The sequence below is a fragment of the Callorhinchus milii genome, unplaced genomic scaffold, assembly GCF_018977255.1.
Source record: "Callorhinchus milii isolate IMCB2004 unplaced genomic scaffold, IMCB_Cmil_1.0 Scaffold3, whole genome shotgun sequence".
In the NCBI taxonomy this organism is placed as follows: domain Eukaryota; kingdom Metazoa; phylum Chordata; class Chondrichthyes; order Chimaeriformes; family Callorhinchidae; genus Callorhinchus; species Callorhinchus milii.
In genome coordinates, this window is record NW_024704744.1 from 27,274,519 (window position 1) to 27,289,605 (window position 15,087).

General features: G+C 43.4%; 1 protein-coding gene across 1 annotated transcript in view; it reads left to right on the top strand.

Annotated features, from left to right (window-relative positions):
• The first annotated feature begins 1,591 nt into the window (after positions 1-1,591).
• The window catches only part of cdc5l (CDC5 cell division cycle 5-like (S. pombe)), a 37,772-nt gene continuing 24,276 nt past the window's right edge, over positions 1,592-15,087 (top strand). The window contains exons 1-4 of the mRNA XM_007903271.2: positions 1,592-1,853; positions 10,594-10,697; positions 14,178-14,339; positions 14,766-14,893. Of these exons, the coding sequence (XP_007901462.1) occupies positions 1,809-1,853; positions 10,594-10,697; positions 14,178-14,339; positions 14,766-14,893 (439 nt within the window). The 5' untranslated portion in view covers positions 1,592-1,808. The remainder of the gene's footprint in view (positions 1,854-10,593; positions 10,698-14,177; positions 14,340-14,765; positions 14,894-15,087) is intronic.

Genomic DNA, 15,087 nt, shown 5'->3' on the forward strand with positions numbered 1-15,087 from the left:
GGAACTCACCTCCCGGCCTGCCACGCGCTCGCCGCGCCTGCGCGCCGCGCCCTCACACAGCATCATGGGATTTGTAGTCCTTCCTTTGGTGGAGAGAGCCCCAGGGGGCTGACAATTTTCTATAGTGCATAGAAATAATAATGATAATAATAATAATAATAATAAACGGTAAATTATTCCTTGGGGGAGAGCTACGGGGGAAGGGGGTGGGGGGGGAGCTGAGCTAGATCCATTCCATTCCAACGATCCATCACTGGGATTTCCATGTGTGGGTGGGACGCGTGGAAATCTCAGCTTGGTTTGGGTACTCGGAAGCACGGTGATGGGTTTCCACATGCGTCAGACATGCACAGTGTCTTGGAGCGCTTTAAAGTGGCAGAGCTTAATGCTGAGCCAGGGAGGTGTCAGTAGGCACTGTCAAAGAGGAAGATCTTCAAATGCGATCTGAAGACAGAGCAAGGCAGAGGGATTGAGGTAGAGAGTTATCGACTGAGCCAGAGTCACCAACTGAGCCAAGCTGACACCAATTGGGATGTTTAAAAGAGATATATTTACTGTGGACTGAACAGAGATTCATACATAAGCGGTGTTGAGAACAGTCGGGCACAGAAACATTTGCCATGATCTAATGATCTGGTGCAATGGGCTCACTGCCACTAAACCAAACACTAGCCCCAAAGTAGCCCAACATTAGGTGTTGCCTCCTATAAGTAGCAGAGTGGCCAATTTAGGTTAGTGCTTTTAAACCTGTATAAGAACAACAACAAGATTATATGCGTATAGCGCCTTTCACGTCCAGAGGATGTCCCAAGGCGCTGTACAGTTTGCAGCATTTCAGACCCAAGCTGGGCTCGGGGGTTGGCTGGTGGCATGGTTGAAGAGGAAGGTCTTGAGGCGGAACTTGAAGGAGGCTAAGGAGGGGGTGAGGCGGAGTGATTGGGGGATGGAATTCCAGAGGTTGGGGGCAGAGTGGCTGAAGGCTTTCCCACCAATGATGGAGCTGGTGGGTTGGAGGACGTGGAGCAGACCAGAGCCGGCTGAGCGGAGGGAGCGGGTGGGTTGGTAGGGGGTTAGGAGGTCACAGAGGTAGGGTGGGGCGAGGCCATGGAGGGCTTTGATGTGAGGACCAGGATCTTGAACTGGATCCTCTGAAGGATAGGGAGCCAATGGAGTCGGGCGAGAATGGGGGAGATGGGGTAACGGAGTTTGGTGCGGGAGAGGACACGGGCTGCAGAGTTCTGGATTATCTGCAGTCTGTGGAGGGAGGAGTTGGGAAGGCCGACAAGCAGGGCATTAGCATTGTCGAGCCTGAAGATGATGAAGGCATGAACAAGAGTTTCAGCGAAACTTTGAAGAAAGTCTTCAAAGGAAAGAAAAAAACACTAAAATGTCGTTCAGGTTTAAATTACAACTTTAAAAACCTAGACCAGGTAGTATTTCCACCCGCAGCGCTACAAAAACTGGCCTAATTGGGCGGGTTTTTGTTGTACTACGCGCGATATTGGGCGTGAAGCCGCCCCACGTGGCCGCACTGCTGCCGGCGAGGTGGCTGCTCTGGAGCTTGCAGTGTCGGGTCTGCCCGGCCGGGGGGCGCTGTGGGCTGTGTGCGGCGACGAGAGGAGCGGCGGCAGTGGCTGTTGGCCCAGGAGTGATCGCTCTGTTGCTGCGTGTGTGGCCCCGGGTTCACGGCTGTGGTTTGCGGCCCTCAGAGTCCCAACTCCCCGACTGTGCCGTTCGTCGACGTTGGTCTCTTTTTTTGTTTGCTGTCCGTCTGCCGGAGAGAGGGATCTCCACCCAAGAAGGCCGAGATGCCGCGGATTATGATCAAGGGAGGAGTGTGGAGGAACACGGAGGTGAGAGGCCGACAGGCAGGGAGCAGGCCCCGGTCACCCCAACAACCACCCCCCCCCCCCCCGGGGCGACTCCCGGCCTCAACACCAGTAACACTAGTCAGGAAAGGTCCGACAATAGCCCCCACCCCACCAGACAGGGTTTACACACTGATAACAGATAATAAGATAATAATAATAATAATAAGGTGGCGCTTCCTCTCTGCCCTCAGTGTGAAAGTTGGTTAATGGAGGTGTGTGGATGTATGTGTGTGTGTGTGTGTGTGTGTGAAGGGAGACCGGTGAGAGGGAGGGTTTGGGGATCGGTTGGGAATGGGAAGAGGTTGGGGTGAGGGTTGGGTGGGGGGGGGGGGGGGGGGCAAAGGAGCACAGAGCTGTTCAGTGCACATAACAATATCTGGACTTGGTAAATGCAATTGGTTAGTGTCCTCACGGAGGAGTGTGTCCTCACTTCTCCAGCTCCTCCCATCCGTTTTTTTTTTGAGCATTGCCTGTTATGACTATTCTGCTGCTTTGATGGACTCTCGTTCCTTGCGCGGCGACTGTTTTAATGTTACGCCCGCGTCACGCGAATGACTTGGGCCGAGGTTTCGGCTCGCACGCACGAACCAAAACTCCCGTGCGGGCGTTTGTCACCTCCCGCTTGGATTACGCTTCTCGCCCGGTCTCCCCAACTCCGCCATTCACAAGATCCAGCTCATTCGCAACTCTGCCGCCCTCGTACTGACCCGAACCAAGCGCCGTAACCACATCTCACAGCTCTGGCCAGGCTCCACTGGCTCCCCAGCACCGAACAGATCGACTTCAAGATCCTCACTCTCGTGTTCAAATCCATTCACTCGCACGCTCGGCTCCACCATCGGAGATTGCGCTTTCAGCCACTTCTCCACAAAACTCTCAAACACTTTCCCTCAATCCCTCCGCCTTGTCTCCCCTCTCCCCTCTTTCAAGTCCCGCCTGAAAACTTTCCTCTTCGACCGTGCTTATGGCCACGTCCCCCCAGCTCGGAGTCGGGCTCTGCCACTGTTAAACGCTCTGAGACGCTACCCTGCATGGAGGGTGCTATATAAGTGCAAGTTGTTGTTGTTGAGTTTTGAAGGGCACCAGTCTTACTTGTCTCAGCAAACTTTGGGGGAGAGAATAAAGCTGCTGTGCGTTTTTTTTATACAGTTAGGTTAAGAAGCTGTTCGAGTAGTGTATTTCACAGTGATTTGACTCTGCATTCACTACATTTTACAGTAATGCTGCGAAGCATATTGGGATATCTTCATTGTTTGCTAAGATGTATCAGATACAAGGATTATTATTACATCTTATCAAACATTGAAGACATCTCAATATGCTTTGCAGCATTACCCAGTTCCCTCTTAGTGAGTAAAGGTGCCACTGATCATTCTAGGCATCAGTGGCTGTACATTATTTTGTGATCCCTGATGGGAAACCTTTCCCCGTTCTCAATTAGTCCAATTCCAGAAATATTTCAGTCTCACACCTCCACTACTTGGAGAGCACTGACTACATTAAACTTAAACTAACTATGCTGCCAAAAGGCCAGTAGGGGAGATAGGCACTGTAACCAAGTCATTACTGATGCTTGGATCACCAAAATACATTATACAGTGGATCATGTGAAGCCCTTTCAGACGTGCTCAGTACATGAAAGGCAGTATATCAAAAATAAGGATTCCTATTATTATCTCTTACATGGATCAACCTTTGTAACTATGGATTAGTAAAATTATACTTGAACTTAACTACAATTCTGAGAAGTGGTCGTGAGGATCAAAGGATCACAAGTTTGGATTCCGATTTGTGCTCTGTTACTTGATCTCGACCAGGATGCAATTCGGGTAGTATAATTGATTTCAAGCAAAGGAAGAAAGGGGAAAAGGGTTCCTAGGCTAACATTTATGCCGCTTTAAATCCTGAAATATTTCCAGTCAGAAGATTGATCACCTTAAAAATATTTTTAAAAAATCCAATTTCTTCAAAGCGAACAGGGTGAGAAACCTATTGTTTTTTTTGTATTTTTAAAAGAAGCCTGAATAAACTCTTGAATTAAATTGACCTGCATTGCATCATGCAACGTCTTAAATATTTAATTTGACAGTTTCTAACTCAGATTGCTTTAATTAGGGCAGCTCCAACTGTATTTAACTTTGAGGCCTTAGAGGAAATGGTATGTTTGGGTTACTTCTTTCTCTTTGAGCGCGTCAGCAATAATCAAGGCAAAGAGGAAGCTGGGAAAAGTTGGGAGAAGACTGGACTCATTAAAAAAGCAGCTTGATGCTGTGATGGGAGGGTCGGTATGGTGGTGTTATGTAAGGATGAGATCAGATTGGGCCAAGGGTATTCATCCAAACTACTCTTGTGAACAGTACTGTAAATCTTTATGGACTATTTTCCTGTAATGCACAAAGAGCAACATTCAAGTGGAGGTACTGACATTTGAGCGTCACTCTTTCGCCCACAAAATACACAGTCAATCCACTTTACAGTATATTCTTCCCCATGTCCAAACCATGACCCATTCTGCCTTCCCTCATCTCCGTAACATTGCCTGACTCCACCACTACCTCACCCCTCAGGCCGCTGAAACTCTTGCTCATGCTTTCATCACCTTCAGGCTCGATTATGCAAATGCCCTTCTTGTCGGCCTTCCCAACTCCTCCCTCCATAGGCTGCAGATAATCCAGAACTCTGCAGCCCGTGTTCTCTCCCGCACCAAACTCCGTGACCCCATCTCCCTCACTCTCCCCCAACTCCATTGGCTCCCTATTCTTCAGAGGATCCAGTTCAAGATCCTGGTCCTCACCTACAAAGCCCTCCATGCCTCGCCCTACCCTACCTCTGCGACCTCCTAACCCCCTACCAATAATCCCTCCAAAACCAAAAACAATAATAAATTGGTCATTTTCAATCTACGACTGTTTGTGGGACATTGCTGTGCGCAATTGGCTGCCGCGTTCGCCCACAAATGTACAGTCAATTCACTTTACAGTGTGTTCTGTGAAGCGCTTTGGGACGTCCTCCCGACGCGAAAAGCGCTATATCAAATGCAAGGATTATTATTATTATTATTATTACCAACCCACCCGCTCCCTCCTCTCAGCTGGCTCTGGCCTGCTCCACGTCCCCCGACCCACCCGCCCCACCATTGGCGGGAGAGCCTTCAGCCACTCTGCCCCCAACCTCTGGAATTCCATCCCCCAATCACTCTGCCTCACCCCCTCCTTAGCCTCCTTCAAGTCCCACCTCAAAACCCTCCTCTTCGACCATGCCATCAGCCACCCCCCCTTCCCCTCCCTTCTCCCCCACTGACCCCAGCTCGGGTCTGAAATGCTGTACACTGTCCAGCGCCTTAGGACGTCCTCCCAACGTGAAAGGCGCTATACAAGTGTAAATCTTGTTGTATATCTTGTGAAGCAATTTGTAACATCTTGCTGATGTGATAAGGTACTGTATCAAATGCAAGGATTATTATTATTTTTACTCTTTGTGCTCCTCCAATGTTCACTTTTAAAAGCTATTTCTTTATTGATTTTGTTTCGGCACATGGGCAAGAATTGTTTTCCCAATCAACCATTGCCTAACTAATGCCAGCAAATCCTGAGAACTATGCCTGAATATCAGGTGACATTGCTCTTGGCATTTAGCCTGCAATCAAATGGTAAAAGGATTGTCAAAGTTTCCACACCACTATATGGAAACAAAAGAGATCAAGAATAGCTGCTCAGCCACCATGGTTCTGACTGGCAGTGGCAGAAAAGATGAGTGTAAATTGTCTCTTAAGTTACTGGCAAGCTTGACCTTGCTCTACAAGTTACCACACATAAACATAACCAGTAGAGGGAGCAGTGGAGACCAAGAGCAGGAATCCTGACTGATTTTCATCTCCCTGTGAGCTTAGGAAAACCGACGGCAAATTAGCCTCCCCGTGTAGCCCTAATGGTGTCTAGCAAACAACACGATCTGGGATTTGAATCAGTGAGCTGCAGCTTTACGCACTAACCATCTGTCTACTCCCTTCAGCTAAATGTTAACAAAATTGAAGCAATCGTATTCACCTCTCACCAATCTTGGCTTTCTGCTTTATCCCACATCTAGTTGTTTTTTTCTCATCTTCAGAGCATTACCCTTTTATGTTCTAACTAATCCTAATAAATAAATAATAAATAATAATAACTAAACTAATAAATGAGTTTATTTCCAGGCAGGTCAGGGCGAAACCTTGGGCAAGTTTCCTTACTCCACACGCCTAATAATAATCCCTCCAAAACAAAAAAAACAATAATAAATTGGTCATTTTCAATCCACGACTGTTTGTGGGACATTGCTGTGCGCAATTGGCTGCCGCGTTCGCCCACAAATATACAGTCAATTCACTTTACAGTGTGTTCTGTGAAGCGCTTTGGGACGTCCTCCCGACGTGAAAAGCGCTATATCAAATGCAAGGATTATTATTATTATTATTATTATTAATCCCCCCTCCCCACCCCATCCATTTGTCACTTTGGTGTCCTCTCAAATGTCAGGTCAGGCAGCATCTACCTCGAGCTTGTGCTACGGCTCATTGGAACAGCGTAGGAGATCGTAGATGGAGAGGTCAGAGTGCAAATGGGAGGGAGAGTCAAAATGGCAAGAAACTGGAAACTCAGGGTTGTGCTTGTGGACAGAACGGAGGTGCTCGGCAAATCAATCACCCAATCTGTGTTGCGTTTCCCCAATGTAGAGGAGACCACATCATGAGCAGCGAATGCAGTAAGCTACATTGGTGGTAGTCACTTGAAATCTGTGTTTGAGGCCCTGGACAGGGGTATGGGAGGACGTGAAAGGGCAGGTATTGCACCTACTGAAAGGTGCCGGGTAGGGGAGAAGAACTGGTGATGGAGGAATGAACCAGGGAGTCACGGAAGGAATGATCCCTTCAGAATGCTGAGAGAGGAGGGAAAGATATGTTTAGTGGTTGGATCTTGCGAGCTCAAGGAACAGCACCTCATTTATCTGCTAGGGACCTTACAGCCCTCTGCATCAATATTGATTTCAACAATTTCAGACCATAACAGCTCACATTCCCCCTCCCCCTCTTCTGTGATGATTACCCACATCATCTGGTTCCCAGACACACTTTTTCTCTCTGGTCTGCCTGTTTTGTTGCATTTCCCCCCCCACCTTTGTTCTGCAATATTAACACCTTTATTCCCCTGCTTTGTTACAACCCCCCCCCCGGTTATTTTGCATCATTAACACGCTTTAACCCATCATCCCCTGTCCTCTACCCCATTTTCTCCTTTCTCTTCCTTGCCCTGCCTCCCCCCTCTCTGTTAGCCCTTAAAAGTCTCTCCCTCCCAATATGCCCCAGTTCTGACGAAGGGTCGTGAACTTTGACTCACTTTCCTTTCTCCATAGATGCTGCCTGACCTGCTGAGTGTCCCCAGCGACCTCTGTTTTTGTTTGAAGAAATCTTATTACTTTGAAACTTGTCAACAGAGTTCTAGAGGATTGTACAGCCAGTTCTAACAAGATCAGCTTGTTTTGTATCTTGGGGAGCCCAGCAGGGTCTAGTTTAAAAACAAGAGGAATAAATCTTTGAACTTGTCAACAAGATTCATGATCTGACTTGTGGTTGCCTTGTTCAAGGATTCCCCAATGTTGCCATGCTTTGTAGCAGTTTGTAGACAGTGCCTCTAGGATATTGATGCTCTGCAATTGTGAAGAGAGGGCTCTATGGTCTGTCCATACACTGGTTAACAATTGTGGTGTTACACTCCTCCATTGTTTTGTTCCAGATGTGTCTTGGAGTTGTGTTGACCAGTAGTATAGTACTATAGGTTTTCAGCTCTGCAGTACCTCACGGCCAGTAGTACTGACCAGGTTTTGCCGTTCAGAATGAGATGGTGCATCCCATATATTGACCAGTCAATGTATATAGCAGTAAAACTGTAGAAAATATATCTATGAAAAATTTGTATCTCTGAGGAAGTGATGTACTAAAAGCTGGGAAAATACCAAGATATCTGGGCCTCCTTTCTCCAGTGCCCTTCCAGACTCTCTTGCCTCCTCTTCTCCCCTCCTCCATAATGGCTAATGGTCCATGAGGCAGCTGGACTGAAGAGCTCCAACTCTGATCCCTTCCTCCCAATATCTGCGCTCGCACACTATAACACACACACACACAGTCACAGTCCACTTCCCATTGATAGAATTGAAACTGGTAACCTTGCATAGTTCAGAACTCTTGAAAATTTTTCAAACTTATAATTGACCCAATGGGCTCAGAGAAGAGCATCTTTTTCCACCAGTCATTGATAAATAAGGTATAAACAAAATGTTACCTGTTTTCAGAATTAATGCACCTCATTCAGTTCAGGAGCTAACGGGGAACAAATCTAGTGCTGTAACTTTGGCACACGAGTCACAAATCCACCAAAACAATCTTGGAGACGTAGTGGGCTGGAATGGAACAGCGGGTCGAGAGCACAATGTTCTTTCCTAAATTTGTCAATTGGCTCATCGGTTTATGAACTTTTTTTAAAAAAATGCTTGCACTCAGGCAGTAGATGAAGAGGGGAGGTTTCTTTCAAGAAAGATAGGAAAACAGTTTGGAATGCAGAAAGAGTGAACTCTTAAGCTCTCGAGACGCTACATGCATGCAAATGCAAGTTGTTGTTGAACTCGAAGAACAATAACCCAAGAGAAAGCATTCTGCAATGTTCCACTATCCTGGGAGGAAGCAAGGGTTAGAGTGGCATGTCTGGAAACTTGACAGTTCAGAGCACTTATATGGAAATGTGCAAAGCAGTTGGTGCTTAAGTAAAGAATAAAAATGTAACTTATTCAAAAATATAATTCCATCACTGAATTGCTGCTTAAGCTGTAGGAACAATATTGTGTTGTTGATATATGTACTAAAATCCCAGTAAGGCTTTCTAGCCTGTTAACTTGTATCTTTGCGACCCTCTGAAATCCATTCATCGATATCTGTGAATAATTTTCTCTCTTATTGCATTCCCATTTTTAATTTGACAAAGTAGATAAAAGAAACAAAAGCATTTGTATGACAGCAGAGTGATGCAACCATAGAGCTAAATAAATCAATATAGAGAGCTAAATAAATTTATGGTAGTCATAAAACCAGTCCGTAGCTGTTACAATGATTAATCCTTGCCAGTGCCCTTTATTCACATGTGAACCTTGACCAGAATGTTGAGAGGCTATTTGACCTGAGGCATCACAGCCAAGCTAAATCCTTTCCACACCTAATAATAATAATCCTTGCATTTGATATAGCGCTTTTCACGTCGGGAGGACGTCCCAAAGCGCTTCACAGAACACACTGTAAAGTGAATTGACTGTATATTTGTGGGCGAACGCGGCAGCCAATTGCGCACAGCAATGTCCCACAAACAGTCATGGATTGAAAATGACCAATTTATTATTGTTTTTGGTTTTGGAGGGATTATTATTAGGCGTGTGGAGTAAGGAAACTTGCCCAAGGTTTCGCCCTGCCTGCTAATGTCTGAAAACATGTAAAGCTCAGCATGAGTTCTCTGGACAGCAGTCTTAGAGTAGGAGCTCTGACTGATTTTTTTTCTTCCTAAACCAGAGATCAATTGCAATTCTGTAATACAAATGTAATTTTGTTATTGTTGTTGAAACTTTGCTCCCCACTACCTCTACCTGCGGCCTGCTGAAACTCTTCATTCCCATCTTCATCATATCAACAACAACAACAACTTCGATTTATATAGCGCCCTCCATGCCGGACGGCGTCTCAGAGCGCTTCACAGTAACGGAACCGGGGGGCGAGCCAAGGGGAGGGGGAGGAAGGTGACCAAAGGCGCAGTCAAAAAAAAACGGTCTTCAGCCGAGACCTCAAAATAGGAAGAGAGGGGGCGAGGCGAAGAGGGTGAGGAAGGGAGTTTCAGAGCCTCGGGGCGTAGTGGCTGAAGGCATGGCCGCCGATGGTGGAGAGGAGGCAATGGGCACTCTTGCGAGGAGCGAGGAGGTTAGAGAGTGCTTGACTAGGACATGCTTGACTATTCAAAGGTCCTTCTCATGGGACTCCCCAGCTCAACTGCAGACCATCAAGAACTTGCACCAGGCTTCTTGAACCCATCATCCCTATCCTTGTTTGGCTCCACTGGCTCTCCATCTTCCAACTGATCAAATTTTAGATCCTCATTCTCACATTCAATTGCCTCCATGTCATCACTACCCTACTTCTGTGACCTCCTGTGAACCTACTGCTATGGCCATTCCCTCCTGTCAGCAAACACTAGCCTGGTTATGTCACCTACCCCATCCGACCCACCATCAGTTGGGTGAGCTTTCAGCCATTCTGCCCCCATTCTCTTAAACTCTAGCCAGAGTCCCTCCACTTTGGCCCCTACTGCCTTCAAAAACCCACATTAAGACCCTTTTAACCCCAGTCATTCACTCATGCTTTGAGACATCCTGTTGCCAGGAAAGGCATGATATAATTGTAAATTTGTTGTAATTTTCTGGTCTATATGGTGCAGTGCTGTGGTAAAATGTTTTGTGTACTTTGTCATTGGGAGGAACTGCCTTTGATCCAATTTATAAAATAAAAAATCTGGATGGAAGATTTCAGACCCAGCAAATATACAGTAAAGATGTCAACCCGTAACCAAAGCTTCTCTTATGTAAAATGCTTAATTGGTTTTAAGTGTTATGCCTTGATTTTATTTTTTCCTTAAATAATTCACTTTTTTTTGTTTAGGATGAGATTCTTAAAGCAGCTGTTATGAAATATGGCAAAAACCAATGGTCTCGAATTGCATCTTTGCTGCACAGGAAGTCTGCCAAACAGTGCAAAGCCAGATGGTAAGTTTATATGGTTTCTATCAAAAATCACAGTTTTAACCCCGTTGAAAGTGTTGAATATAACATTTAAGCATAGTGGATGAAAAATTCATTTGTACATCGGTTAAAAGAAATTTCACAAAGTTAATAAAATCTTGATGCACTCTCTTGCTGGCAATTAGTGAAAGAAAAAAAATCCATCTTCTTTACAAGTCATTGGTGTAATGGTGCTGTGTTGAAGTGCCTACGACAGGAGGTTACCATAGAGAGGTGCGATTCAGTTTGTGTCTAGTCTTCGTACTGATCCCATATGGAGAGTAGATGTGAGGTGGTTACATTAAGTCGAGAAGGAAAATGGAAGAGTGAGCTGGATGGGTTCATAGTATTTAACGGAACAAAAATGAAACAATCAGATTATTATTTCTTCTCCTTTCACATTCTCCATGTACTCACCCATGTTTTATTGGTGTCCAGTGCAAAGGATGAACATTTTGAAATTAAAAAAATGAAGGAACTACAATCCATAGAATTACATAGTCTGTACAGCACCAAAACAGGCCATTTGGCTCAACTAGTCTGTTCCGGTATATACACTCACACTCACCTTAATCCCCTCCCCATACCCCATCAAAGCCAACAATATTCCTCTTTTGTAGAAATTCAAATCTGATTTGGCTGATGATGAGGATGAGAACCAGAGAGATGCCAGTTGCAATAGATGATGAAGGTTTCACTTGATAGTTGTTTGTGTGCGCAAACTGGCTGCAACATTCGTCCAAAAATAGTCACTACACTTTACGGAAATCTCTGAAATGCTTTGACACATTAAATGATAAATTGCTATTTCAAATGTAAAAAGTGTAACAAATAGAGTTCCCAGATACAGGAACAAGCCATTTGACCAGTCAAGCCTGTTCTGTCAATGGCATTCTCTTCAATTTCCTGCCTTTATCCCCCAAAATCTCTTCATGGGCTTATTTACCAAGTTTGTAACTGTCTCTCAGATTGCATCTATTTGATGGAGGGAGATGGGCTGTATTGTTTGAGAATCTTGGTACATTGGTTAATATAGAATTATGTGAATCATTTGATTGTTTCATTCATATTTTCTGTAAGATTGTTTGAATGAATGGAAATGGGGAATAAATGTAAGAATTGTTTGTTTGTCCATTACAACAAAAACAAATTGCATTTATATAGCACCTTTCACGCCGGGAGGACATCCCAAGACCTATTACAAAATGGGCCACTTAGTTCTGAGGTCACTGTATGGATATAAATATGAATGACTGCTGCAGTATGTTCTCAGCAAAGGAATAGCTTCAGTGCTATGATTTTGTTACTACAGGCTCATTGAAATAAATGCCAGCCGATTACCCAAATATTCTATATATAATTTTGTCAAATAAATTTATTGAATTGAACATTTTTGAAATATTGATAAAATTTATAATTTGCTAACTAAATTTTAGATGTATCATAAAACTTGATGTAAAACCTAAAGTGGTCATATCATAAAACAACATAATTCTACCACATGCCACAAGCTATTGAAAAAAAATCTGTTTTAGGTGCCAACTCTACACCAGATGTTGTACTGTTTTTTTTTGTAAGACAATTTCATAGTATAAATCAATTGTAGGTTATGTGTTAATAATTATTTTGAAATTAAATTATTAGTCAAAATGCTTTGAATGTTGATGACTATATTAATTACTTGTATTTTGTAGAATTACAAGAATACGTAGGTGGGCCATTCGGTCCAACTCGTCTGTGCCACTGTTTATGCTCTACAGAAGCCCCATTCTTCCTATTCTCTTTTCCGATCCCCATCTATTCCCTTCTTCCTTATTATGTATGTGTCAAATTTCTCCTTAAATACAATGTTGCTTTTCCTTCAACCAAAAATAAGTCACATTTTCACCATTCTATGTATGAAGAAAGTCCTCCTAAACTGCCTATTAGATCTACCTCTCGCTATCTTATGTTTATGTTCCCTCATTTTGGATTGACTAACAAGTAGAAACAGCCCATAAACAACCACCTTTATCAAATCCTTTCATAATCTTAAACATCCCTATCAAGTTCCCTCTCAATCATTTCAACTCTAGAGAGAAAAGATGAATATTGTTTGATCCAAGTTTGGGGGATTTGTGGAGTTCTATAGCTTAGTAGTTAGAGCACTCACCTCGCAAGCGAGAGGACCTGGGTTTGATTCCCGGCAGGGCGAAACGTTAGGCAAGTTTCCTTATACCAATGCCTCAATTTAGCTAGCACTAAGTAGGAACCTGGTTATTAGTCGATTGGCGGATCACTTTTCTGGGGGCAATAATCTCTTCAAAATAGGTAGATCGGTCACTCAATCCGCAACTGTTTGTGGGACACTGTTGTGCACAATTGGCTGCCGTGTTTCGTCCACAAAATATATAATAATAATAATCTTTGCATTTGATATATCGCTTTTCACGTCTTCTAGACGTCTCAAAGCGCTTCACAGAATTGCTGTAAGGTGAATTGACCGCACATTTGTGGGCGAAACGCAGCAGCCAATTGCTCACAGCAGTGTCCCATGAACAGTCGTGGATTGAAAATGACCAATTTATTATTGTTTTGTTTTTGAGGGCATGTGGAGTAAGTAAATTTGCCCAAGGTTTCGCCTGGAATTGAACCCAGGTGTGTCTCACTTTCAAGGCGAGCGCTCTAGCCACTGAGCTACAGGACTCCACGTCAGTTCACTTTACAGTATATTCTGTGAAGCACTTTGATACATCTCGAAGATGTGATGCCTTTGAGATGCAAGGCCTTCGAGATATCAAATGCATGGATTGTTATTATTATTTCCCAACTGCTGTATTTCAGAAAAACAAACCATTTTTCAAAATAAGATTATTTATATTTATAGTCATAAATGTCATGTTTTTCTTAAATCGTTGATAAATACCCCTTTTTCCCCAGGAAAAATTAGTATTGTAACCAAGCAGTTCCTAGTGCAAGACGTAAGCGGATATTCCAAAAGAAATCCCATTTTCACCAAATTTACCTTTTTTTATTTTGTTTTCTCCCTGATTTTCTCCTGTTTTTGATGGAACAAATTATCCTGAAAAAACCTAAGTTTTTATTTTGGGAATAAATCAACTAATGGCCCTTAATTATTTGGAGTGACTTAGACTGGATTTTACAGTGGCCAGAAATTTGAGACCTCCTGTCGCCACTATTTTTTTTAGATGCATATCTTTGCCCATACAGCGCCTTGGGACGTCCTCCTGACGTGAAAGGCGCTTTATAAATGGAATCTTGTTGTTGTTGTTGTTGTTTGGCTTTGCAAATTGGTATTTATTATTTGTGGGTTCTCTCTATTTAAAAACACATCTGTTGGCACTGAAACCTGTGACTTTTATATGGCAGTATAAATGCATAGTTTTATTTTTAAATAAAATGATTTAACTGCTTGAATTTACTCTTTTTTGGTTTTGATTAATTGCGTTAATATTTGTTAATAAGGTATGAGTGGCTGGATCCAAGCATCAAAAAGACTGAATGGTCAAGGGAAGAAGAAGAGAAGTTGCTGCACTTAGCAAAGCTGATGCCAACCCAATGGAGGACCATAGCTCCAATTATTGGAAGAACAGCTGCCCAATGCTTGGAACATTATGAGTACCTCCTGTAAGTTAATGCATAATGTGTCTGGAAACTGAAATTCTACAGCGTGACTGTTTTCTTCAATTTATTTAAATTTGGAATTGGAAGAGACCGATGTAACATTATCAGCAATAGGGGAGTACTAGCCTTCCATTGACATTTTCAAGTTTTATTTTATCCTTTTTTCCATTAAGCAATGTATCCAGTATGGTAGCTGTGATTTTAGCAATATTCCAGATGTCTTTACTTCACACGACTCCTACGATATTCTGGAATGTCTGCCAGATATGTAAAAGAAGTTATATCAGTAAATGCATATTATTTCAGCTGAAGGATATTGGCTTAGGTAATTTTGATGGCAATGCTTGTTTAAGTAGTAATTAAGCTCTGGGCTTGTACAGTATATGTGCCTGCTACTCATTTCACCAAACAGTTTTAAACCTGTTTCAGAGACAAAGCTGCCCAGAGAGATCATGAAGAAGAAACTGCTGATGATCCTAGAAAACTTAAACCTGGTGAGATCGATCCAAATCCAGAAACGAAACCAGCCAGGCCTGATCCAGTTGATATGGATGAAGGTACACATTACATGTTTCTGAGCTATCAACTTTGTTTAGCTATAACATTCAAATCCCTCTCAATGGTTATTTGCAGTCTTCAAATTATATAACATAATGGCCCATATTATTGCTTAAGATTTAATATGATTAGATACATTTATTAATTATGTGGAGTCCTGTAGCTCAGTGGTTAGAGCACTCGCTTTGCAAGC